The 13,391-nt window shown below is 45.2% G+C and overlaps 1 protein-coding gene across 3 annotated transcripts in view; it reads right to left on the bottom strand.

The window, feature by feature from the left end:
• The window catches only part of VPS16 (VPS16 core subunit of CORVET and HOPS complexes), a 135,599-nt gene that overhangs the window by 19,047 nt on the left and 103,161 nt on the right, over nt 1-13,391 (bottom strand). For 2 of the 3 annotated variants that reach the window (XM_069985340.1, XM_069985341.1), the window contains 4 exons: nt 11,273-11,380; nt 7,962-8,039; nt 1,496-1,665; nt 72-168 (listed from right to left, as the gene is read on the bottom strand). In XM_069985340.1, the coding sequence (XP_069841441.1) occupies nt 72-168; nt 1,496-1,665; nt 7,962-8,039; nt 11,273-11,380 (453 nt within the window). The other variant, XM_069985339.1, reaches the window with a different exon arrangement.

Below are 13,391 nucleotides of genomic sequence, written 5' to 3' on the forward strand. Positions count from 1 at the left end.
GTCGTGAAGGTGAGGAGAGAAAACAAAAACAAAACACTAAAACAGATGATAAACAATGGATTAGAAATTACCAGGTATCCTACTGGAGATTTTTTACTTTTTGCAAAATTCTCCAACTCTTCCCAATCCTCCTTTTCTGCCAGTGCCGATATCTTTAGCCACCAATATCTGAAGATAGAAAGAAATATTAAGTCAGCTAATTTTTGAAGTGTTGTTTGCAAAGATCAATAGTACATCACTCCTGCTTCCCTGATAAAACTGGCTTCCAAAAATACGCTTTCCTCAGGCGTTAAGTTCAGGGGTAAAGTTATGGCAAAACACGGTTGGAATTTTGGTCCTTCAAAGACTCCGTAGTGACACTAGTGACGTCACTCAGAACACTCACGGAACACCGAAGCTGGTAGAAGCTGCGCCACCAGCCGGGGCACACTCCCAGCGCTTATGACTACGACTTCCTATTGAAGATTGAAAGAACAGAAATTAACCTCTAACCTGCTGAGAACAGCAAGTTATTTATTACAACCGTACATATTGACTACATCAGAGTTTTTTGTAGAGGAGCTGGATGTATCTACATTATTGAGAAAGTCCTGAAAGTGACAGCCTGTAAGTGTAAAAAAAAAATCATTTGAAATGACAGTTACACTTTAATTCCTCATTAACATCTGACGCATATGCAAGTCAATGCATTGTCATGCATACTTCACACATGGAATATGCAGACTCAGTATTACAGCTGACATGTGGTTGCAGTGGTAAGATTTAAGTTAACTTCTGATCAGCAGCAACAGACGCATTTAGGCTGTTAGATGAATGGGAAGCCCCCCCTTTTGCCCAATTACTCCTCAAGTCCCTCTTCCCCTGCAACATGATTGTGGGGTGTAGAGCGGTTGACATGGCGCCCTAAGGCAAAAAGTAACAGTGTCCCTGAGCTTTTGTATTGCACTGATTGCAATCCTAATCTGTTCACAATTGGATGATTTATCAATAAATCTTTACAAGGATTGAGAACATCGTCGTCGACTGATCACTGGCCCTTTCACTCGGACCAGCTGTCAGCTGAATAAGTGTTTCTAGGAAAGCTCTTTAATGAAAATCGCCCTATGTAAAAGGACATTAAAATGTAAACAGGAAAAAAAAACTACCACGGGGAGGGGGATGACTGAGAAAAGGTTTATGTTTGAATAAGGATGATTAATCGAAGTGAAGTCTGCGGCATTAAGAAGTCTAGCCATGCTTTCCACGTTTTAAGGTATTTTTCTTATTTTCGAGGCTTATCTGCCATCATTTTTTCCATCTTGCTCAGTTGTAGAATCTCACTGAACTATTCAGTGATTATGGTGACTCAAATCATCTTCTAGAGGCATAGAATCAAAGAACTAGCCGCCAGTACAAGAAAGCGCAAGAGACCCTTTGCAAGCTTTTTGATGGAGAACAGTTTAGTTTACAGAAGTGAAGGAACGGGATTATTATTAGGCGAGCCAAAGCAAATTACCTTTTATCAGGGATTCTAAATTCTTTATACAGCTGCTCAGCTTTTTTGTGCATTCCATCAAGAATCAAATTAGAGATGGTGTCATGTAATGAAAGATCTAGATAAGATTTATCATGTTTTTCTTGTAAAGAACGCTGTATCCTGAGCAATTTGATTTGGTCCTCTGTAACCTAAAAATGCAGTTAGAATGTAGGATACAAATTAGTTCCATACACAAACTCACAAAAAATCCATGTATATAATGTATACATACATACAAAATTGCAACAATACATTCAGAGTTAAAGAGGACCTGTCACCCCCGGTGCCGGGGTGACAGGCTCCGGACCCCCCGCTGGAGCACCCTATACTCAACTGATCCCGCCGGGTCCCGCTTCTTGAGCTGGTCGGGTGACTGAGATATCAGCGCCCGAAGCCGGAAGGAAGGCCTGTCCCTGCTGATGGATTGGCCGCTCAGCCAATCAGTGACTGAAGCAGCGTCCCACCCCAGTCAGTGACGCTGTTCGTATAAACTTGAACTATCGGCATCTGACTTCCGCTGTCTGCTGGCTCTGTGCAGCGGGTGGTTACAGCCTAAGGAACGACTAGAAAACTGGGATACAGCCATTGGCATAGGCTGTATCCCAGTTTTCTAGGCGTTCCTTAGGCTGTATCCACCCGCTGCTCGAAGCCGAAATCTGGGAAATCTGCTCATCTCTAGCGGCCAGTTCATCACCCCGGACATAATGTGTCAGCGCAGGAGATCCTAGAGCCCAGCTCAGGTTCCCAGGCCAGTCCCCCAGCTCACTGCAGGCACAGGGAGAGGTAAGTCCCTACTTGTAATCATTTTTACCCCTGACCCTGCCAGCTGCCACATTTTAGAAATCGAAGGCCTACTCCTTTACAGTCAAACACAAAGAGAGACAAGGGGCGCTATATAGTGTAGTATGTTGGATGTTATTCAACGTCCGGTCTATGGAATAGGGGCTGTGCAGTAACCTTGGACGGTTGTGCTATGATAAAGACACAAATTTAAAGTAGGCATAACATAGTTTCTGTAGCCTGTCTTGGGGTTCTGTAGCTTTGGTGCCTGTTACAGCATTCCCAGTTGACCTAAGAGCAACAATTACCACTTGTATCCACGGCGCAGGAGTGAGCAGATTGCCGCTAATACTAGCAAATTCTTTTATTTTAAAACAATAAACTGAGCAAAGAGTTTCTTTGCCGAACTGGCATCTTTCTCAGGCTCTAAAGATATACACGTATACTTATATAACTAATGCCGCCTACATACATACTCACATACAAGTATCTTGAAAAACATGGAATGGATTCTAACTGACAAACATCCTTCATATAGCCAAAAAACCAAGTCTCTATCATGCATGTATTCCAACCTGCACATATCTCAAAAACCAAAGCATGGATTTGAGCTGACGGACAGTCCCCATAAGATCTTAAAAGGGTTGTCCGGTGCTAAAAAATTATTCACAGAATAACACACATTACAAAGTTATACAACTTTGTAATGTATGTTATGTCTGTGAATGGCCCCCTTCCCCGTGTCCCACCACCCCCACCCGTGTACCCGGAAGTGTGGTGCGCTATACTCACCTGTCACGTGCCGACCACGGTCTCCGATCCTCAGCAATGACGTCTTCTTCGGGCGGCCGGCGGATCTTCCCGAGTGCCGGCCGCCCTCTGCAGCGTCATCCGAAGCTCAGCCGCGATTGGCTGAGCATAACTGTGCTCAGCCAATCGCAGCTGATGACGTGGCCGCGTCATCAGCCGCTCAGCCGCGATTGGCTGAGCACAGTTATGCTCAGCCAATCGCGGCTGAGCTTCGGATGACGCTGCAGAGGGCGGCCGGCACTCGGGAAGATCCGCCGGCCGCCCGAAGAAGACGTCACTGCTGAGGATCGGAGACCGTGGTCGGCACGTGACAGGTGAGTATAGCGCACCACACTTCCGGGTACACGGGTGGGGGGGGGGACACGGGGAAGGGGGCCATTCACAGACATAACATACATCACAAAGTTGTATAACTTTGTAATGTGTGTTATTCTGTGAATAATTTTTTAGCGCCGGACAACCCCTTTAATGGCAATTGCTGTTTGAAACAAGTTCCAGCATAGTAACCATTATTCTCTGTATAGAGAAACAGTATTCTCTGTACAGAGAAAGAGTATACATCTTACTTAAACTCGTAGTGGAGATGATCTGTGCAGCATTCGTTTCCTTGGAGTCTCCCACTGCCATGTCTATGGCGATCTGTCCCTGACGTCATTCCAGTGACGCTGAATAAGGCTATAGCAACCAAGATGCTCTTAAGATGCTTAAAGGGAACCTGTCACCCCCCGTACCGGGGTGACAGGTTCCCGACCCCCCGTTAGAGCCCCCTATACTTACCTCATCCTGCCGGGTCCCGCTTCTGGATTCGGTCGGGTCCCGGAGATCTCAGCCGCTGCAGCCCGGCGCGCGCGCTGAGAGATGAGTCCAACGCTCATAGAGAATGACAGGAGAGTCCAGCGCTCCGTCATTCTCTATGAGCGTTGGACTCATCTCTCAGCTCGCGCGCCGGGCTGCAGCGGCTGAGATCTCCGGGACCCGACCGAATCCAGAAGCGGGACCCGGCGGGATGAGGTAAGTATAGGGGTCTCTAACGGGGGGTCGGGAGCCTGTCACCCCGGCACGGGGGGTGACAAGTTCCCTTTAATCGCTGCGCCTCAAGGGCCCCCAACCCAGAACTTGCTTCCCCCAAAATTCAGGGCCACAGGCACTGGCGGAACTACCGCCATAGCAGCTGCTACGGGGCCCCGCCGCATCAGGGGGCCCGTGACGCGGGCCCCTGGAGCTTACATATCCTGCAGCACCCGGTGGCTGAGCATGCCTCCCGGGTGCTGTAGCCGGGGGCCGGTCCCGTGCTCCTCCCGACCCGGAGACTCCTTTCCCCAAACATAGGGAAAAGGAGTCACTGGGCCAGGAGGAGCACGGGACCGGTCCACAGCGCTCCTGTCACCCCCTGTCTGATGCCGCGTCCTAGCCCCGGCAGCGCGCGTATCATAGAGTTCTGTGTGGGCTTGTGCTGCAGCCGCGACTTCCGGCACAGAGACGTGTGCCGGAAGTCGCGGCCACAGGCCCACACAGAACTCTATGATACGCGCGCTGCCGGGGCTAGGACGCGGCATCAGACGGCAGCCGCGCATCAGACAGGGGGTGACAGGAAAAAGGCTCGACGGGGGAGCGTGTTGTTAGGTGAGTTTTTTTTCTTTTTTTTTTTGGGGGGGGGGGGAAGAGAAGGGGGCATCTATAAGGAAGGGGGGAGAAGAGAAGGGGGGAGAAGAGAAGGGGGCATCTATAAGGAAGGGGGGGGGAGAGAAGGGGGCATCTATAAGGAAGGGGGGGGAGAGAAGGGGGCATCTATAAGGAAGGGGGGGGGGGGAAGAGAAGGGGGCATCTATAAGGAAGGGGGGGGGGAAGAGAAGGGGGCATCTATAAGGAAGGGGGGGGAGAGAAGGGGGCATCTATAAGGAATGGGGGAGAAGAGAAGGGGGCATCTAGAAGAGAAGGGGGCATCTATAAGGAAGGGGGGGAGAGGGGGGCATCTATAAGGAAGGGGGGGAGAGGGGGGCATCTATAAGGAAGGGGGGGAGAGGGGGGCATCTATAAGGAAGGGGGGGGAGAGGGGGGCATCTATAAGGAAGGGGGGGGAGGGGGGGCATCTATAAGGAAGGGGGGGAGGGGGGCATCTATAAGGAAGGGGGGGGAGGGGGGCATCTATAAGGAAGGGGGGGAGAGGGGGGCATCTATAAGGAAGGGGGGGAGAGGGGGGCATCTATAAGGAAGGGGGGGGAGAGGGACCATCTATAAGGAAGGGGGGGGGGAGGGGGACATCTATAAGGAAGGGGGGGGGGGAGGGGGGCATCTATAAGGGGGGGGACCATAGGGGGAGAGCAGGCCATCTATAAGGGGAGAACATAGGGGGAGAGGGGGACAACATAGGGGGGAGAGGGGGATATAAACGTACAACATTGGGGGAGAGGGGAACATCTATAAGGGGACAATAAAGGGGGAAAGGGGGCCATCTATAAGGGGACAATATAGGGGAAGAGGGGGCCATCTATAGGGGGGCAACATAGGGGACCATCTATAAGGGGACAACATGGGGGGCATCTATAGCTTAATGGCACATTTCTTATCCATTTCCTACAATGGGCCTTTCGATAGCTTAAAAAACTATTTGCGTCTTCCTGTTTAAAATGTGTATTCGCAATACCCTCCCCATTCTGAAGTGAAGTCTCTAAAAAGACCATTTTTTGCCTGTCCAAGTGTGAAATGACCTGGAGCCCCCAGGTGTTACTGTTCAAACTATCTATGAATCCGGATGTCGACTCCAGGTCACCCCTCCAAATCATGAAGAGTTAATCAATGTATCTCTTATTATAGAGAATACGTAACCAAAAATACAGTAATACCTCGGTTTTCGAACACTTTGGAACTCAAACTGCTTGGTATTCGAACGAAAATTTACCCAGAAGTAGTGTTTGGAATTTGAACGTTTTTGCGAGCGTGGATGATGGGTTGTACCTGGCGAGTTAAGCAGTGGTGAGGCTTCACATACAGTATAGTGCTGTATAAGACTGCTGGAGTGCATATACAGTGCAGTAGTAGTACAGGCAGTGCACCACCATCTCCCATACATTACAGTGCTTGGATGGGGGGGGGGGGGGGGGGGGACGCTATACAGTAAAGGATGGGTGAGGAGTTGGTGACTACTGTACTATAATTGCTGGTTCTGATGAACATTTCTTATGTTTAATGTCCTGTACAGTATAGTGCTGTTCTGTACTGTAGTGATTATACTGAGCACTTATCAGTGTAATAAATGAGTATTGTAGGTAATTATTGGTGGCTGCTGGAACCAATTAATCACATTTACATTATTTCCTATGGGAAGACACTGCTCGGTTTTCAAACTGCTTGGTTCTCAAACTGCCTTCCGGAACCAATTAAGTTCGAGAAACGAGGTACCACTGTACGAGGAAAGCCTTTTATCTGGTTTTAAACAGTAGATATTTTTACCTACAGATATTTTTCTATACATACTTATATATGTTTGCTTTTACAGTAGTATCTTGGTTGCTATAGCTAACGAGCCTGCATTCAGTGTCACCTGATATGATGTCAGGAGGAGATCGACAGGGATCCAGACAAGCCGAGGAAACAAACGCTGCATGAATCCCCTCCACTATGGGTGTAAGGAAGATGTAAATAGTTTCTCTGTTTAGAGAATAACTGTTATTATGTTGGAACTTGTTTAAAAATTGCCAGTAAGATCTTATGGGGACTGTCGTCACCTCTGATTCAAGCTAAGGTTTTTGAGACATGTGCAGGTTGGAATACATGCGTTATAGAGACTTGTATTGTGGCTATATGAAGGATGTTTGCCAGTTAGAATCCATTTGTTCAAAACATCCAGGGCGCCCAGCTTCAGAAAGAGGATTATTATTTACTTGCATCATCAATGTGTGTGGGGGGTATCATTGCACTGGACCCACCTTCAGTGCACCAGATTTGCTTATCAACATTTGAAGAATGGTAATATCTAGGGAACAGTGGGGCAGATTTGGTAAAGAAGGGCACCGTTGCATTGATCTATCATTGTTTGATAATAGATTTGCTACTGTCATAGCGGAGACACCGTCAGAGAGAGGGTGCGAACCTAAGCTCCAATCCCCAGGCAGGCAAAGATCTGACTCTTTTGCTTTAAAGACTGCGCATAGACTCTTTCACATCATAGTCGGAATTGATTGGCTGCCAAGAGATGTATACTGCCGTGCACCCTCACTGGCTTTATCTCAAGATCGCAACAAGTCTTGGCAGTGACAGCTCACTTAGGACCCTATTACACCAGCAAATTATGTGACAATTTTTTTTTAAGCCAAAGCCAGGAATGGATTTAAAAGAGGAGAAATCTCAGTCTTTCCTTTATGACCTGTTCTCTGTTTATAATCCACTCCTGGCTTTGGCTCAAAAAAATAAAAAATAAAAAATCTGTCAGATAATCTGTTGGTGTAATAGGGCCCTAAGCCAATCACTAATTGAAGCGGGACAGCAATGTGGCCAGTTATTGGCTAAGACTATTTCTTCTCATAAGTGGCAACAACAACAGTCAGCAGGGTACCCAAAAAAGCTGTATGTTCTTTAAAAGAGCAGCAATACATAAATAATTTTAAGAGGCCGGGGTACCCCTTCAAAGTCTCAACTGAGTGTCAAAAACTAACAAACAACAAGAAAATTAGAATTTGTTACTTTGAAAGGTGGTTGGGCATCTGGTCCTGAAAGGGTTTTGTCATGTGGTTCAATGTTATTATTAAACAAAACATGAGAAAGTCCAGAAGAATTAAACTGTGATTTATAAGCATTGTAAACTCTTAAAAATTACCTAAAATGGAAATTAAAAACTTTATTAAAATGATTTTATTACCTTAGAAGCCAGGTCATTTTTTGCTTTACTGTACTCATCTACAGCATTCTGCAGCTCTGCAACACGGCCTTCAACACTCTGAGAAAATAGAGTCGAAGCAGAAAAGACATATAAAACATTCATGTTATGCCATATTTAGTGTAGTTAAGGATAAATATACACACGCATCAGATTTTCTTAAATCTCCTGGATTTTCCTATCTTTGTAAATGGGACTTACACAAAAAAAAAAAATATATATATATATATATTTTTTTTTAATAAACCTGTACTCATCCTTTCTGTCACTCCCAGTCCAGCACAGACTCTACTCTCAGGTCACCTGTGTTAGTGGGGCATCTCTTCTGGGCACTCTGAAGTGGCAAGATGCTGGACAGAGGTTGAAAGGATGGGCGAGTATACACCCCCCCCCCCCCCCTCAGAAAAAAACCCTGTTAATCAATAGCACTAAAGAAAGGCACCTGTTATTACTACCACACATTGAACATCAAACAAGCGTAGAATAGGAGATCCCTAGCGATAGAAAACATATGTATGTGTCTCTACTTATATATACTGAAAACGTAGAAACTTTAGAAAGAAGTTGTAGACTGACACTTGTAATTGAGGTGTCAAGCAAGAAAATTATTTGGTGAAGGATATTTACAGTGAAGTATAATACAAAGCAAAATTGTAGAGCTGTATAGTTAGGTATGGTGAGGAAGGGTGTACGTCCAGGTCATGTAAATCTATTACACGCTAACCTAATTCTATGAGCCGCTGGCATAGAGCGTCCCCTTTGTACCGAGCGGAGCTGGCCCTACTCTAGATGAGAGAGGTAGTCTAATAGTTCGGTTAGTGAATCAGTTGTGTTGTAACCATTACTGCTTAAACTGGTAGCAGTATGCGTGTAGTATGCACTTTCTGATATGTATGACAAAGTTCTTCGGCTTCCGTTCCTATTCAGGAAGATAGAATTTTTCCACTGATTACCCGACGCGTTTCCCCCGCAAGGTGGAAATGGCTGGGTTCATTAGGGATATTGAGTGGATTTTCAACCGTATTTCACATCGTGATCTTTCCTATGTGTCCAAAGTAACAGTTAAAGTGCATGATAATCCAAGGTCTAAACAAGACTGGGATGGTATAAGAAAAGACCTTCAATTGGTGTACAAGGTGTAAATCCTGCAGGTCCCGGGTGAGTATCCAATATGTTGGTACGATGATAGGATTAAACAGTAGTAATAATAGTCCCCTTAGATGTGGACGGACGTCCGGCACTAGTATGGTGACTGATGCAACAATGGCCGTGGTGGGCGCATTCCCAGCGGCTCATAGAATTAGGTAGGGTGTAATAGATTTACATGACCTAGATGTACACCCTTCCTGACCATACCTAACTAGTGATGCAAGATGCACCGAAATATTGATACTACTATCGATATTCGGGGCAAAAAAACGGTTCGGTACCAGGATTTCCTGGTATTCATACTTTATGTTAAGCTGCGCTATTGCACATCCTAACAGAGTATTGTGCAGAGAACGCGGCCGGCGGCTATCTGAGCGTCAGCCGTGTTCTCTGTGTGCTCGCCACCCCCTGCGCGACTAACCAACTCCTTCGCCATGCTGCCTGGTCCCAGTGTCATCTCTCTTCCCCACACGGCTCACCAACTCACCATCTCCATGCTGCCCGGTCAAGCAGGTCAGTGAGCCAGCGTGCCACAGCACATGTGTCACGGCCGGGGGTTAACCCCACACTACCCACTGGCCGACCCCTGTTCTGCAACCAGCGGGGTCCGTCCGGGTAAGGCATGCCGTTGTCACTATGGAGCGGTATTCATACTGGGGTGTGCTCAGTTGTGACTCCCGGCCCCCGGACACAGGCCGCAGCCTCCTCACTACGGGACAATCTCCAAAGCCATCAGCTGCGGCGTACGGAGCAGCTCGGATGCTACTGACACTTCACAGCAGCATCTGTGTCAGCAGCATCCAAGCCGCTCCGTACGCCGCAGCCAATGGCTTTGGAGATTGTCCCATAGTGAGGAGGCTGCGGCCTGTGTGCGGGGGTCGGGAGTCACAGCAGGGAGGGACGGGCAGCATGGAGCAGGAGTTGAAGGTTCTGCTCAACTACAACTATTACTATCCCCAATGTACTATACTAGTGCTGGGTCAGCACTAGTATAGTATATTGGGGATAGTAGTTGTATGGCTAACACATAGCACTAGTATAGCATGTTGGGGGTAGTAGTTGTATAGCTGTGTGTCAGCCATACAACTACTATCCCCAATATACTATACTAATGTTATGTGTCAGCTATACTACTACTACCCCCAATATACTATACTTGTTTTGTGTGTCAGCCATACTACTCCCCCCAACCTACTATACAGTGCATCTGCCATACTACTACCACCAGTAACATACTATACTGTGAGTCAGCTATACTACTACGCCCAACATACTATACTGTGTGTCAGTCATACTACTACTACCACCACCACCCCAACATACTATACTGTGAGTCAGCTATACTACTACAACCCCCAACATACTATACTGTGTCAGCCATACTACTACTACCCCAACATACTATACTGTGTCAGCCATACTACTACAGCCCCCAACATACTATACTATGAGTCAGCCATACAACTACTACCCCCAACATACTATACTGTGTCAGCCATACTACTACTACTACCCCCAACATACTATACTGTGTCAGCCATACTACCTTCCCAATCTCGCACAGCATACAGTGCGTGCACCAAAAAAAGTCATATAAGCAAACACGGTACCAATCAAAGCTGCAAATGATTGCGCACTAAAAAAAGACTCTCAGACAGCCCTACCGGCTGAAAGATTTTAAAAGTTACGGGAATCAAAAAACAGCAATTTTAAGCACATGTATTAAAAAAAAAAAAACAACAACAACAAAATACGTAACTTTTGTACAGTGTAAGTTGTAAATTAGAATGAAAATATATTGTACCATTGTAATAGTAGTGACCTGAAGAATATAGATAACATGTCAGGTATATTACATTACATAGTGAACATTGGGGAGTGTTATACGCCAAGTATCAAAATGGTATTGAGTATCAAAATAAAAAAGTTGGTATTGGTATTGAACTCAAAATTCTGGTCTCGTGACATCCCTATACCTAACTATACAGCTCTACAAGTTTTGCTTTGTATTATACTTCACTGTAAATATTCTTCACGGAATAAATATCTTGCTTGACACCTCAATTACAAGTGTCAGTCTACCACTTCTTTCTAAAGTTTCTACACACATTGAACATGTAAAATATTTATTTTTAATGCAATACCTTTTCCGTGTAATAGCTTGAACGAACATGAAAGTTTCCAAGTTCCAGATGATTATCATCTTGATTGTATAGATCTTTTAGAGTCTCAGGCTCCTGGTGCTTGCAAAACTGTTAATGTATAAGCATTATTATTAGAATTATCATTATTCAAAGGATCTTAACAAAAAATACTAAAGACTGAGAAAAGATTTTTTTCCACTAACTTACTAAACACTTAGGGGGGAGATAAATCAAACTGGTGTAAAATAAAATTGTCTTAGTTGCCCCTAGCAACCAATCAGCTTCCACTTTTCATTCCTCATAAATTCTTTGAAAAATGAAAGGTGGAATCTGATTGCTTGCTAGGGGCAACTAAGCCAATTTTACTTTACATCAGTTTGATAAATCTCCTCCTTTGGGTCCATCAGAGGTATACGTCAGGGGACTCCCTAAAGTGTGCATCTTTAAAACTGCCTATGACCGGTGACCGAATCCCAGAGTAAAATAAATAAAAAATATTCTGTGGTATACCTTTTTGTGTGTACTGGATCAGCCTAATGAATTAGTGTGAAAGCCTTTTCTATTACTTTAAGAAAACTCTGACAAATACCACCAAAACAGAGGCTACAACAGGTAATACCGATTACCGATAAGGTTGCTGTATACAGGTGTTACTTTTTAAATGAGATCCCTCATTTTACTATAAAATGTAATTTAAATGTAAAATGTAATGCAAAACTATGAATACAGCGAAAAAATTTTTATCATCTTTTACTACTTTTCAAAAATGTTTTAATATATTTTTTTCCTTTTCCTCTTATTACAATTTAAGTCTGACTAGTTTGGGTTTAAAGAAATAAAGGAGGTTATTAGTTACAAGGCTGTGGAGTCGGAGAGTCTGAACTAGTTTTGGCTGGAGTCGGAAAAAATGTACCGACTTATGAGCAACATTCTAATAGGACACTGGCCCTATTAGATAAGGGTGGTCGGGGAAAAGTTGTCAGTCACTATTTGGCAGTTGGAGTCCATTGTGTGAGTAAGAGATCTGTGCTGTTCTCTTCCTGGATGCTGGATGACTGTATATGAGCAGCAGTGTAAAATAAAGATATAGAGGAGGAGGAGAAGACATAAGTAGTGTAGCAGTAACCTCTGTTTTTCTTCAGTGTTCTATGGCTGCAGGTGTGTGTGTGTGTGTGTGTGTATATATGCTATAGCTGCAGCAGGTGGTGTGTGTGTGTGTGTGTGTGTGTGTATGTTATGGCTGCAGCAGGCTGTGTTTGTAAGCTATGGCTGCAGCAGGCTGTGTGTATGTGCTATGGCTGCAGCAGGCTGTGTGTGTGTATGTGCTTTGGCTGCAGCAGGCTGTGTGTGTATGTGCTATGGCTGCAGCAGATTGTGTGTGTGTAAGCTATGGCTGAAGCAGGTTGTGTGTGTGTGTGTGTGTGTGTGTGTATGCTATGGCTGCAGCAGGGTGTGTGTAATATGGCGTGCCCCCACACACACACAGTGACCCTTCTATAACACTATGTGTGACCCCTCTCTATATCACTATGGCTGACATCTATATAACAGGTATCTGGCATTGTTAACAGTGTTTCTGTGTGTATGGTGAATATTTAGTTAGAAACATAGGAGATTGTCAGCAGGAAAAGACCACCTGCTCCATCTAGTCTAGTTGTGAGTAGTTCAGGACATGGAGGCTGGAGACTGGCTGCATCCACTACACACACAGGAGAATCTGCTTTATATATTTCCTCATTTCCTCAGAAGTCGCCCCAGGATCATGTGGGACATTAGGGAAAAGCTGCTGAGCCAGTGTGATAAATAACTCCCCTGGTATATGACTGGCCATTTATGAAGGAGCAGGAGTCTGAGTCAGTCCTGATAAAATTCAGGAGTCGGAATCGAATTTGGAGCTGCGGCTTACCGACTCCACAGCCCTGATTAGTACATACATAGAGTAATGTATGTTGTACAAAACAAAGGGCACTTCTACCAGAATACTAAACCTATCAACAAATGACACACAACATAGAATTTAAAGGGGTTGTCCGGGTTATTTTAATAAACTAGCATTGCATTGACCTCTGTGGTTGTTGCATATTCTACATACACTTCCATTTTTTATTTAGAGCGCTTA

This window comes from Dendropsophus ebraccatus, chromosome 9 (assembly GCF_027789765.1).
Source record: "Dendropsophus ebraccatus isolate aDenEbr1 chromosome 9, aDenEbr1.pat, whole genome shotgun sequence".
Taxonomy (NCBI): Eukaryota; Metazoa; Chordata; class Amphibia; order Anura; family Hylidae; genus Dendropsophus; species Dendropsophus ebraccatus.